The sequence below is a fragment of the Rhipicephalus sanguineus genome, chromosome 2, assembly GCF_013339695.2.
Source record: "Rhipicephalus sanguineus isolate Rsan-2018 chromosome 2, BIME_Rsan_1.4, whole genome shotgun sequence".
NCBI lineage: Eukaryota > Metazoa > Arthropoda > Arachnida > Ixodida > Ixodidae > Rhipicephalus > Rhipicephalus sanguineus.
The window spans coordinates 45,206,602-45,220,822 of NC_051177.1; the positions used below are offsets into that span (position 1 = coordinate 45,206,602).

Sequence of the window (14,221 nt, forward strand, 5' to 3'; positions counted from 1 at the left end):
GAACTATCTACAGGTCTTTCTAATGGGCGTAGACGATGTTTCTTGTTGCTGCAAGCAAATGCAAAAATATCTTATTTATAGGAAAACACTCTTTTTGTATACAGAAGCACATGTAAGGGGCTTTTCTAGTTCCTTCGAGCACGCATTCTAAAGACTGACCAGCGTGAAAAGAGCGGCGCTGACTGATTTCTCGCTGGGAAGTTCTGTGGTCAATAGACAGTTTGTTGGCAAATAACTCTGTAAAAGACGCATTGACCGTGATGTCGTACAAGATCTGTGAATCCCTATATAGAACTTTTACTGAGCCGTTGTCAGTTGGACATATGTGACCATATTATGCATGGAACAGGAGAAACCCATTAGGAGGCCAAAGGTGCTTCCAAGATGCCTCTGAACATTCTGCAGGTAAATATATTTAAATGAAGTACAACAGGATAAGGTATAAGACCTCCGGCGTCTCAGTTTCACCTATAGGGATATGCGAATTCGCTTAAAGTAAACGGAATAAAATGTACGATGCGAAAAAAAAATAGTTTGTATGCCAACTACATTCAGTTTCAAGTACACATTTACTTTCAAATACACAATAGTAAGCAATGAATAATAAACAAAAGCAATAACATCGACAAAACAAAGACCGCGAATCGCTGCGCATAATATCGCCATCGCTATTTTCAAACAGACGTTCGTACTTAAATAATAAAGAACTATTCTTCTGCTGTGAGAGCTATCGTTTCCAGGTTCCTAAGGTTAGGCGTGATCTTGGTACATTGTATGGAGCAGCAAACCATGTGCGACCTGGGTTATCTCATTGCCTTTCCTTTGCCAGTTCTCTCCCTTTCTCTCCTTTTCTCTTTCCTCTTGGCTCAAGTATTAAGTCGAGTTACATTTGTGCCATGATCTTGTAGAGCCCTAAGTTTGCTTCGTCAGTTACCTGCGGACGCATACGGGCGTCGCGCATGCGGCCTCCCTGTAGCTCGCGCCAACTCAGCGCTGCACCCATTTAGCCCATTTAGCGAGAAAGCCGTAAACACTCGCGCGGCGCTCGGATGCGCCCACAACGCTCGCGATGATGATGTGAGGGGGCAGCGACGGGCGCTTGCGGCTGCCTCCACCCTTTTAGCCCAGCCATGAGCGATTGCCATTGTGTGTCAGGCTTGGAAAGGAGACCCGCGAGCCTCGTGCGCTACCTCCCTGTCGGCGCATCTCCATTCTTCTCACATCCATGCGCCTCACGTGTCTTGCCGCTGCTTCTACTGCCGCTGTCAGGCCGCGGAGAACGTCTATGCCACTGCAGGCCTACCGTGCATGCAATAACACCAGGGGTCACACACACACACACCGCCGCTGCCGCCGCGCTGCGGTGATTTCGATTGACAAGGAGATAGGGCGACTTTCGCAGGCAAGCCTGCGCCGTCCGGGGTGTACGTGCGTTTGCGACAGGGCTGTGGTACGGCGTTGGACGTGCCTTTGCGCGATAATATAAACGACGTTGTCCGGCCGCGCTGGCGGGTCGATAAGAGCGTGCCAACCTCCTGGCCTGTGTACAGAGTCGCGGTTTCTTGCAAAATGTCTGTGAACGACTGGGGCGAATTTCAGTAAGCGATAACGAATGTGACAGTGGTGTCTTTATGATGAACGCGCTATACAATGACTTGGGCAAAATAAAGACGTGTGTGAATATTCTGTATCTGGTTTCATTGATTTGGAAGCGCTATACACATAGGCGTGCGCAGGGTTCCCCATCAGGGGTGCAAAGGGTCATCGCAGCGCCCCCCCCCCCCTTCTAAGTGAATGTATGGGGCAGATTTTGCGCCCCCCCCCAGCCTCTTAGGTTACTAGAAGGGTCAATGTACGGGGCAGATTTCGCCCCCCCCCCCCTCTTAGTTGATAAGGGGCGGGGCCGCCCCCCCTGCCCCCCTGCGCGCACACCTATGGCTATACAGCAACGCGAACGAGGACAGGAGTCAACAGCTGCTTTCCTTGCTATTTTTCTTTGGTGCAAGTAAGTTGGGGAAGGCATGCGTACGAAGTTGCGAATGCAGTGCAAGAAGTAAGTCTGAGGTTTGGCGTTTTCGTGTTTTTTGCAACTTTCGGGGCACTTTCCGAATAGCAGATCCATTTCAACCTTAAGTAATATAGTCCTATATTTTTCGATGTAGTCGGACGGCCGAACTGGAAGAAAAGACCAGAGAAAATGAGCGGGTGATAATGCGGCGAGCAGGGATGTCTGCGTGACATCTGTGTAAGTTTTGCGTGTTTACTACGTGCAAATAATATGATCGATATGTCAGAATCCAGCATGTTTTATCAGGGCTGTTTTATGACATAAACATATCAGGACGCATAAATTTTGAATAAATTTATTTTATTTTTTTTGGCTGGCCCTTGGCCCAGATACTCTTCATTATGGGTATAACATCTATATGTGCTGGAGCTGCGTGGTGAGAGTGTTTTCATCTCTTCTGTTAGCCGTATACACCACCGGAGATACGAAATGAATGAATGAATGAATGAATGAATGAAAATACTTTATTATGCCAAAGAAATTCTCCCGGCGAAGGTGGAGCCCTCAGTCCAGGGCCCCTGTGGCCTTTGCCATCTTGCGAGCTCTGACGATAAGCTTGATCTGTCCAGGTTACGAGCAGGGCAGTGCAGACTCCCGCTGCTCCGGTGTTGGTGTGTTGTTTATTGGGGCACTACATTTGATTTCGGTAAAGCGTTGGCTATTCCTCGCGTCATCATAATCATCATCAGCCTGACTGCGCCCACTGTAAGGCATAGGCCTCTCTCCATCTTTCACCATATGGGGAGAGGCCTTTGCCCCATGTGTTGCCCATTTTCTTCTTCTTGATTTCGACTAAGATGTCCTTGGAACCTGTTTGTTCCCTGAACCACTCTGCTCTCTTCTTGTCCCTTAAGGTTACACCTGTCATTTTCCTTTCCATGAATCACTACTTCGTCCTCAATTTCAGTTAAAACTTCTTTGTAAGCCTCCATGCACCTTTCTGCTTACAGAGAGGGTTCCTCGCATAGCGGGCCTTTATTGTCGCGTGTTTCCGGGCAGATTCCGTATATAGATTCAGGTTTGGATACGGATTAGCCTGCTGTTCTCTCCAGGCAACTGACAAGGAGAGACTAAACTTACGTCATTGTGTCTGTGTTGCGCAGGTGTGTCGCCCTCACGGCGAGAGTAGAGTGACGATGGAAGGAAGACAGTGTTTACCGGCGAGCCACACGTGATGTCTCCAGCAGTAGCCATGTGGTGCGCTGCGCTGGCGCTGCTGCTTTGTGCCGCGGCAGCCGCGGGTCTCGAGTCGCCATCGGGCAGCGGCGCGGCCTCCTCCTCTTCAGGTCACTGTCCCAGCGCTTGCACCTGCAAGTGGAAAGGCGGCAAGCACACCGCCGAGTGCGTCAGCCAGGGTCTCTTCTCCGTGCCCGTGGGTCTGCCCCAGGGACTACAGGTCAGTGCGAACATTGCGCACAGTCATATTTTGCTAATATCACGCAACGCGGTAAGTGGCATCTAGCAAGTGACTGATAACCTTAGCCTACTAAGTCTAGCCACCCCATTAGCAAACGATCCCGGTCTGGAAGATATTTCTCAATCTCACCGAGCTCAGCTCAGCGCCGCTCCTCGGCTAAAGAAGGTGCTGCGCTTTTTAAGAATTGTAGCCGAGTGTCACTGAAGTGCTGCGACCACTTCTGTACAGGGGCGGCGTAGCCATTCATTGCTATAAACGAGGCTACGAACAGTGTAAGAACCTACCCAGCCCTTTGTCGTAGAGTAAGGACAGGAGGCCGAATTCACAATGCTTTTCGTTCGTAAGCGCTTTTTTGCTATTGGCCAGAAGCCTCCACTAATAATATGCCCGGCAGGCTGAAACTTCATCTTAAGAAAAATTCCAGCATAAGATATTCTTGGGAATACGGGCCCAGCTCCGTAAGATAAATAATGGAAGAAGGAAAAGAGAATGGAAAGTACAGCAAGTACACATTGATAGTCGCTGTGGCATGGTATTTGAACAGTCACTGGTCACATTGCATGTACCCTCTCTGTAACTATAAAGAAAGTTATCGAGGAGCCTGGTATCACATTATGCAAGAGCACTCGTTTGCCTAAATTTACATGCTCGTTAAATAACACCAGGTGGTCAAAATTAATTCTGTGTTTCCGAATATGGCGGGCCTCATAAGTATATGAAATTGTTCTGTCCAATAAATTCCCATCATTTAAATCTCTTAATGTGCATCCGCATTGACCAGCTGTAGTCGTACCCCTATAAGTGACTGCAATTGGACCATGTTGCAGGTGATCCACTTGGAGCGGAACAACTTCCATTCGCTGCCCGGCCGCACGTTCCAGGAGCGCGGCCTGGTCGACCTTCAGCGGGTGTTCCTCTCTCAGTGTCGTCTAGGACGCGTGGCGCGGGACGCCTTCCAGCAGCTCACCAACCTGGTCGAGCTGGACCTCAGCTGGAACCTGCTCACGGCCGTGCCCAGCGCCGCGCTGCGGGGTGTGCCCCACCTGCGCCGGCTGCAGCTCAGCGGGAACCCGATCGCGCAGCTCGACAACGGCAGCTTCGTGGGCCTCCAGCACTTGACGTACCTGCACCTGTCGCGCTGCCAACTGCGCTCCATCGAGCCCGGCGCCCTGGACGGCCTACCGGCGCTCGAGTTCTTGCTGCTCGACTACAATAGACTCACGACGCTGCCGGCGCAAGCGGTGTCCCCCCTTCCAAGACTGTCAACGTTGCACCTGCAGGTAATGCACTGGTAGTCTTACCTGTATGGATGGAACGGCATTCGTGACCTCCACTTAAAGCGATAAGCTTTAGTTTTCCTTCCACTCTATATATACAAGACCATGAGAATTGACTTGTTTGTTTGTAGTGAGCCTTAACTGAATTTAGCCCTAAGTAGAACTGGGATTTAACTGCTACGATCGTAAGTGTCACGAAGCTGAGGCTTTCGAAGGCTACCAGCTGGCACTCAGCCAAACTCGAGGCATATCTATACATGCATAACAATAGCCAAATTGACCGCGCTATAGTTAGTAAGGATCTATAGTGGTGTTTCTTAGCGCATGTAATTTGTGTTACGGTGTTCCCGGGTACCTATAAAATTAGCACTGCATCATACACCGCTTCCACTGTCCCTCTACATTTTTCATTAGCGCGAACAATATTTAGTCCGAAACATAGCGCGTTTCCGCAACATCCAGTTCCTGCAGAACATCCATCTTTTATAACATCGACTAAACGGTTTGGTGCTCCATCTACTCGTAGTTTTGCCTGTTTGTTGCTGTATAGAAGAAGACTGGTAAAGCGGTACGTACACTCACAGAAAAGATGGAGTAAAAAGGGCGACTTTTTGTCCCACAACAATAATCGTAATTTATTTAGCCTGCGTTTCCTCGCATTATCGCCGCGCACCCGGCACTTTCTGGTCACAAACGGCATGTGCGCTATCAGCGTGACATAGCATTCTTGGTAGGAAAGTGGCCAGCGCCGAGTTTTAAAGAAAGGAAACGCAAGCGAGACAGATGGCCTATTATTGTTGGGGAACAAAAAGACGCCCCTTTTACTCGACCTTTTCTGTGAGTGTAGAGCGGCTGTACGCAGTACGTCAGGTTGTGTTTACACCATTCGGTCAGTATGTGACCTCTGGTGCCTACTTGACGTCAGCAATTACTTGTCCCACGCAGGGCAATCCATGGCAATGCGACTGCCGGCTGAGCAGCCTGCGACGATGGATGCGCACCCGCAACATCCCGCTGGGAGAGCCGCCGCGCTGCGCGGGCCCACCGCGGCTCGAGTCGGCCTCGTGGGACGAGCTCTCGCTCGAGCAGTTCGCGTGCCCGCCGCAGGTGCACGCCGATTCTCTGGTCAGCGTCCAGGAAGGACGCAACGCCACGCTCGTCTGCCGAGTCCGCGCAGACCCGCCCGCTGTGCTCAGGTTCGTACGCTTCACCCACAGCGACAACGAAAAAACAAAAAAAAAAACAACAACCTGGAAGCGACCCTAATTCTTTACTTCGGTGCCTAGTAGCGGCACTCGCACGTGGGCGTTCGTGTGTATTCCTTGGGTTAGCTTTCTGTTTCGCGCGCTGCCGAAGCGGATCTCGGAGGCCACGTACAAAGACGCGGGTGGTTGAGATCTGCTCCACCAGGTGACGCAACGATCCCAGCCGCTCACATTCCTTTACCACTCTCATTTCGTATCCATGAAGTTGATTCCTCCTCCTCCTTTCAGTGGACTGAATCAATGCCACCTAGAAAAATATTCTAGAGGGCGCTGACTGAATTGATTAGTTTACATTAATTATCCTCACAGTTATTTGAGCTGAACCTTATGTTAAGTAAAGTTATGCTCCGATATCGTAGGTGTCCAATATGCACCTCTTAACTTGAACCAGAATAATCGACTTTCATTCTTTAGAAGACTTTTTATGAATACTCGGAAAGCCGGAAGTGAGTGCCCGACCGGGAGTGCTTGGAAGAGAAACAAGAGTGTCGCTTGTTGCTCGTGACACTAATCTCGGAGGACGTAATCGCGCTGAGATTCGCTATGCATTCTCCAACCGCTAGGGGCACACGTACTTTGCTGAGGTGCTTTTCACAGGCTGTTCATGAGAAAACTAACACTACCAGCCCATACAGTTTTGTCGTGATAGCTTCGCACTTTTTGTGCTCACTTTTCACCAACCTAAACAAATCGAAATTTCATTCTAGTTGACTTTGAATGGAAGAGCCATTGAATTAGAGCAATTACCATTGAAACTAGTGTAAGTGGTACGAATGATCCACTTTGTACAACCAAAAGAAGTATTTCATGGGAACTTAGGTAGACAATACAAGGATAAAAAATACCGCCGAAGGCGTTCGTGTCGAATCTGAGCTGTAATCAGTTACGAAATGCTAGTTTTATGGTATTTCAATAGTGCAGCTTAATTTATCCATAGGATCTAACCATCGGGTGCAGCGTGGGTTGTGCGCGCCGCAATTAACCGCAAGCGCAGGTTGTCATGGCAACTACCTGTATAGGAAACTCCAAAGATAGTGCTGTCTGGCCAGTCTATTGATGGTACGTGTATGAGTAATAGAGCAAGTAGGGCGAATGCAAAATAACATAAGTACAGCTCTCGTAATGCCTTGTCTTCTATTATTTGTTGTTTTTTTAGCTGTCCTGTGTTCAGTAAATGCAGAGCATATTTGGCAGCATTTCTAGCAGAACAGACGTCTGTTGCCGGGGGTCGCTGGAACGGGCTAACACAAAGATATAAGGTAACCGGATAACGCTCAGGCTGTCCTTGTGACAGGTTTCCCTTCTCTAGCTTCGCTCGCCATGCTTTTGTCCTCAGCTTCCCCATCACCAGATTGGCACGCCAGGCTCGGCTAAGCCGACAGCTCACGGCTATAGGCTCAAGATTAAGCGCCTTCTCTCTAAACGGGTTTGCGTGTTTAACAGATTACGTTGGACGGCGTGACTTTTTATACTGATTGAACGTGAACATGCTCATCTGGCGCTCAGCAGAACCCAGGGAAAGCACACTGATGCTCGTCTGGCGCTCAGGGAAAGCACACTGTTGTTTATATCGATGTTGAGAGAAAAACGAATCGAACAAAGTAGTCTAGATCAAATAATAAGAATAAAAATTCGGCAGATACCACGCGTTGTGGGAATCGGTTTCATGCGAAGCAGTCAGCGAGTACTTCTATGCTGTACTTTATGGCTTTGCGCCAAGCGTTACGAGGTGAATCGACGTGTTTTTGTCAGTATAGTAGATATGTGCACATCGTGGCCTTACCAGGCACGTCGACAGCAATGGCATTTACAGGGTAACTTATGGGGCAACGTAACGTCGACTCTCACGTTAGAGTACATACGTCTGTATTATCGAAACTAAGTGCACTTTATGGTGCAATCATGGGAATATCATAAGTAACTTTCGGGTCGAGCAATGCTTCAATACAGCTTGCTGAATCATAGGAATACAAATGTAATGTTTATTAGAGTGCTATAAAAGCGGAGCCAACACTAGAACCACAGACGTTAATCTGATATGACGCCTGTATCGTAGTAGTACGTATGTACTGGTTATTGCTTTCTTCTAAGCTTATATAGCCAGCACCGCAACCACAACTGACGTTGCACCGACATTAAGCCTGCATAGGCTGTTTTTCCAAGCCAGTTTATAGACCTGGCGAGGCTCTGTGGTAGAATACCCGATTGCCACGCAGCATGCTTGGGTTCGATTCCTGCTGCGATCCTAATTTTTATTCTTTCAATTCGTCCGGTCAAGGCTTCTGATGTCGGTTTTTCTTAACGATCTTGTATTTAAATTACCAATGTCTGTTCTCGGCGTTCCTTGGTAGATATAAACTGTCAAACACCCGTGGCGCAAAACCGTACACCGCGGCCCTTGGTAAACGGGTATGTGCTACACGTGTCTGGAGGAAAGGGTTTGACGACGTACGCGACAGGATTTTCATGTTATTCATGTCATGACGGGACAGTCATGTTCGTCAAATCTTCTTGCCCTCTCATGCCAATTTTGGTCGACACCAAGTTAAGGAGGCGATCATGAGAGCACCCAGACGTAGGCGGCTAGATAGATAGATAGATAGATAGATAGATAGATAGATAGATAGAAACGCTCAAAGTGCCAAAGGTTCATTCCATCATCACTTCCATACCTGCAAGAACTTCAATTTCGAAGCGCATAGACACTGAAACGCCTCTTCGCAATCCTCGCAAGCTGCGCTGCCTAAACGAGTCCACGTTAGGCGCTGGCCTTTTTCTGCACGTGTCACGTCCCGCTCTATGCCGCTGGTGACGTTGTTCGTGTGTTCATAATTGCCTTTCTTTTTACGCTCTAGTGGTCACAATGTAAAGAGAAAAAAAAAATGCTGACAGTTTGAAAAGCTTTCTAAGTGCACGCAATTTATTCAAACTTAATTTTTTTTTCGCTTTTGTGATATAAGTGAACGTTCTCGCTTTGCGTACTTCCTTTTTCTTTCTACCACCCGGAAACTATGACTCTGTGTCTGTATATATTTGTACGTATATATGGTTCGCAAGATATTAAACCTGGAAACAATAAAGCATTTAACACACACCCGCCGTCCACGCGCTAAGAGGTTTTAAGTCGTACAGATCGGATAATCACTTTAGCCGAAATAAATGAACTTCCGCGATGAAACTAAGAGTTCGATCTTGTTTTATACTTTTCGATAGTTTTAGTAGTAGCGCGAGAAGCACAGTTTCTAATTGAATAATGCTGTGGGGCTCCACTCGGCGTTAGACGAAAAAAATGTAGCCGTGCGTTAAACAAGAGATGGCTCACGTTTTGCTTCCGTAATTATTGCCGTTTAATGCCACGATTAAGGGACTTTCCTCTAACATGATTCGGATTAATAGAAAAGCTATATTAAGCACCGAGCCCATCATGGCTGTACTTCTTTTGCCTTCTAGGCTCCACGTTCGCCGATAATCAAACGTTGCGGAATATGTGCACCTAACATTCATTATAACTAATGGCGTCTGCCTCTACGGTGGGTCGTCAAGCAAGGAGATAGCTTTAAAAATGTGTGTAGTCTCTGTAGTCTCTGTGTGTCTGTAATCGGATGCATTCTGCCCTCAGACCTGGTATTTTGCAATAAAAGTAGCTTGGTAGGTTCCTTTTCTCGCCTCTGCAATTAAAATATTTACTCAGTCGTGGGCTGGGCTGTAGACTAGTGTCTCCTGAAGTCTTTCTTTCTTTCTTTCTTTCTTTCTTTCTTTCTTTCTTTCTTTCTTTCTTTCTTTCTTTCTTTCTTTCTTTCTTTCTTTCTTTCTTTCTTTCTTTCTTTCTTTCTTTCTTTCTTTCTTTCTTTCTTTCTTTCTTTCTTTCTTTCTTTCTTTCCTTCCTTCTTTCTTTCTTTCTTTCTTTCTTTCTTTCTTTCTTTCTTTCTTTCCTTCCTTCTTTCTTTCTTTCTTTCTTTCTTTCTTTCTTTCTTTCTTTCTTTCTTTCTTTCTTTCTTTCTTTCTTTCTTTCTTTCTTTCTTTTTCTTTTCAAGAAAACCAAAGTGCTCTCTTCATCACTAATTGTATCCTACACTTCCTTCCTCATCCAGATGGGAGGCGGCTGACTGGGCTGCCAACGCCTGGAACTCGACGGACGGCGCATCGGGCCCGGACTTGGACTCGACCCGTTTTCAGGTGCAGCGTGAGCAGAGCGGGCCGTTCCAGCTGAGCTGGCTGTCCGTGGCTCACGCGGGCCCCTATGACGCGGGCGTCTACATTTGCGTCGCCGAGAACCGCGCCGGCCTCCGGGCCGCCAACACGACGCTGGCCGTGGTGCAGGCACCACCGGTGGCCAGCGGCCTTTCGCGGACTCACAAGGTGGTCATCGTGCTGGCCAGCTTCCTGGCGCTGGTCATACTGGCTCTCATACTGTGCTTCGTTGTGGCCCGGCAGAGGGCTCTGGCTGCCTCTAGGGCCAAGTTTCCGGGCATGCTCAAGCAGCTGGCGCGCAAGGCAGACCTGGTCGAAGTGGCAACGCCGAACGACACCAAAGCGGCCCAGCTGGCCGCTATGCAGCAGCAGTCGCCGCAGGACGGCTCCGCGCAGTCGCCCGGAGACAGGACGACGCCTGACCTGGTTCACGGCAAGAGTGGCGCGGGACTCGACTATTCCAGGCAGCCGAACGGGTACGGTCCCGTGGGCAACGGCTACGTCAACCCCGCTGACCCCTGCTACGGCCAATTCGCGCTCCGCGACCGGTACCTCGAAGAGCCACCCGAACCACCTCACAGGCACGGCCTGTACTCGCCGCCGGAGCCGTCAGCGGCGGCCGCGCAATGGAGGGTAGTCGAACCCACGGCGTCATCTTGGAAGCGCAACCCGGTAGCCGCGCCTCCGGTAGCAGCCTGCGTGGCGGTCGGTGGAGACACCCGTTACTCTCCCGACGAAGGGTACGGTGAGGGAAACTACGAAGGTACCGAAGTGTGAACGAAGTCGAGGTGTTGTAGGGTCAGCTTGGAAAAACCGCTAACCACGAAGCGCAAGATATCGCACGCCGGCAAGCTTTTTTTTTTTTTTTTCGCAAGGCGGGAAGTTGTCTTGAACGTCAAGCGCACCCCTGTTTAGGTCCCGCGGTACCATCGGGAATGAAACGCAGTGCGGGAATAAGAAGCGACGGAAGAAGCTATCAAGAACGGCGTCTTACGAATAACGCTGCGCGTCTTACGTGGAACGAGCCGGCATCGTCACTCTTATAAGACAGGAAGCCAGCCACTCAGCAGTGATGCTCGAAAGGTGGAACATTTTTGTGACAACAAACTGCTGCCAAAATGGTGTAGAGGTCTATTTTTCACTACGCGAGGGAAGTGGCAGGGCCAGCGGCTATGGTCGAAAAAAAGAACACTTCGCAAAAGTATGACAAACCACGTGACTAAGCTCCAGCGCTTGGAAAACGTTGTCGGCTTACTCGGAAGAACTTCTCTCTCACGTTGTGTGTACAGCGTTCACAAGTCCGTAGTGGTGCCCGCGATATCTCCCCCGTGTTTGTTTCCGTATCCTGTGTTCCTTCCGTTTCGTGTGCAACGGCAATTCAGTGCAGTAGTGGAATATACCTGACTTGTGCGATCCTTCGCGAGTGCTTTGCGTTTCAACTTTCGAAAACTTAAAAGAAAAAAAAAATGGTTTTGTGATGTTTGCAACGAATTCTAATTTATGAGTGACTGATCTTCAAAAAGTGGAAAAAGGAAAACTGACTGCGTGTTTGACACTTTCGTGAAACAACTGTGTGTGTTTTACAGACGCAAGACTCGTTTGCGAGCGAGTGATGAATCCTAGTGACTTGTGGTTCACTGAACACGGTTCCTAACATGCCCTCCAGATGTGGCGAGCTGTAACTAGAAAGACAATAAGCGAGTCATTTTGGGACTAACGCGTACACAGCGCTTGCCCGTCCACAAAACGCCGCTAACGCACGCGTTCACGCCAAGGCTGCAAATAGCTAACGCATACCAGAACAAAGTGGCGACAAGCTGAACAACAAATGTGACGCCTCGAAGTGAGTCGCGTGGTGAACTTTGCTTCAGTGTCCACGAGAACACTTCGGTGAATCCTTATACATACACTTATATATATATTATTTCGTGTGAAGATAAGCGCCCTTGTACATATTTATTACCAAATGTTTGTTGTGACAGTGAAACTTCCGAAGGCCTCAAATTGAACGCCAATAAAGCTGTTGTGCCAGACGCACGTCGTATTGTGTGGCCTCCAGCACGATATAGTATACAGAACATAGAAAGTCACGTGTAGTATACAGTGTCGTATAATAGCGAAAGTTGGGCTAGTTGGTCTCTTCCTCTGTCCTTGTCTATATTTTGCGCTGTTTTTACATCCCAAGCAGTGTCGTATAGTCTACGATGGGCGGCGGTGAGCCACCCACCATGGGCAGAACCCTGACAACGAACTGATGCCATGTGATTACGTAGTCATATGTCACGATGGTGTCACATCTTCACGTCTCGGATAACTCGTCTCTGAATATGATACGACGTCATAGTATTTTCGTAACATTCCTGTTGATAACTTTGTGTCCTTCATCAAATAGTCACTTTTCCCATTTCATGACGCATATAAAGACTTAGCCTTAATAATATGTCCAACACCTCGATAAGCTTAGAATGTGCCCATAGAATACAGTATGTAGTTATGAATATGGGGCTCGGCGATGGCCCGGCTAATCGCACAGCCGCTCAAAGAAGTCTGCCATAAACCTGGAGCGCATAGCTATAGAATTACACTGACTTACTGTAAGTGCCGCTTGCATCCTGTGTAGGTCTCAGAAGGCAAAACTGGACTGCTTGCCATAAAATGCGATAGGTGGCCGCACCATCGTGTGAAATCACACGAGGCCGATTTCACACATGTGAAATCGGCCTCGATGCCAACGATTCACTAACTGCAGTGGTTACTAAAGCGCTATTTCAAGGCGATTTAACTGCTTCCTGCTCAACAAAGAGAATATAAGTTGGGCGCGCGCGCACGCACACACACACACACACACACACACACACACACACACACACACACACACACACACACACACACACGCACGCACGCACGCACGCACGCGCACACACACACACACACACACACACACGCACGCACGCACACACACACACACACACACACACACGCGCGCGCGCGCGCGCACGCACGCACGCACACACACCCTATCTTCCCTCTCGCCGAGATGGTGCGCTGCCCTGCGTAGCTCCCACCTCGACGATCAGCTATGGGCCATCCAGCAAGCCCGCGAGGCGGCGAAGAGGCAAGACCTCGACGTCCCCACGTGGGAGGCCTAGGCCAAGGAACTTAAATTGCTGATTCATAATTAAGTTTATTCCTCCTCCTCGTATAGAGTTGTGCTTTAAAAGGCCCCTAAACAGCATCTGAAAATACAAATACGAGTGCATTATTCCTTACTGCCGTTTGCCGTCTTTTCGGCAGAATTCATGACTCCAGTAGTCTGTTCACGTGACGTCATGATGAAATAGGCTCTCGATTCGTCCAGACTCGAGGGATATCGGTTACGAATTATCTTTTACCCTGCTTCATGCAGTCGCACGCTAGTTCCGCCTTGTCTCGCATGACTATCGTGCGCGATCAACTCATGTCATTTCGTTTTGTGCGTTTTCAAAGCGGAGATAACAGCGCGTAGCCGGGAGAGTGCGAAATCTTGATGGGCTCAACGTTTAGCGCTGACATTGTCCATGTGTTTTATGAAGAAATAACTGGCGTGGAGGAGATAGCGCCTGCGGGATGGGTAGCGAAGGCGAGACCGAAACAACTCTCTTCTCATTGAACTCGGAGCTGTTTAGGGACCCCTTCAAAAAATACTTTTGCTAATCCTGGCGCGGAACTTATCATTATCAAAGGTGGAAAGACCATAGGGAAAGATCTCGTGCGAACGAAAGGTTTCGCGAATAAAAAAAAAATAAATTAAAAAAAGTGGCGCAATGCGCGCGACAGTTATCGTGAAGGATAATGACCTACAAGAGTGAAATATTAATATTAAATATACCGGTGGAGAATGGTGACGACAGAAACGAGGTTGGATAATGACCTATCGCGCACTATTTCTGAAACGACGAGTAATGTCAAGGGTTGCAAAAAATACATCGATATTCAAAAATGAACGGAAAAAGAACACAGACGC

General features: G+C 48.6%; 1 protein-coding gene across 1 annotated transcript in view; it reads left to right on the plus strand.

Annotated features, from left to right (window-relative positions):
* LOC119382849 (leucine-rich repeat-containing protein 24) overlaps positions 1 to 12,251 on the plus strand; it is a 266,364-nt gene extending 254,113 nt beyond the window's left edge. The window contains exons 3-6 of the mRNA XM_037650727.2: positions 3,172 to 3,464; positions 4,313 to 4,765; positions 5,708 to 5,958; positions 10,119 to 12,251. Of these exons, the coding sequence (XP_037506655.1) occupies positions 3,243 to 3,464; positions 4,313 to 4,765; positions 5,708 to 5,958; positions 10,119 to 10,995 (1,803 nt within the window). The 5' untranslated portion in view covers positions 3,172 to 3,242 and the 3' untranslated portion in view covers positions 10,996 to 12,251. The remainder of the gene's footprint in view (positions 1 to 3,171; positions 3,465 to 4,312; positions 4,766 to 5,707; positions 5,959 to 10,118) is intronic.
* The last annotated feature ends 1,970 nt before the right edge of the window (positions 12,252 to 14,221 follow it).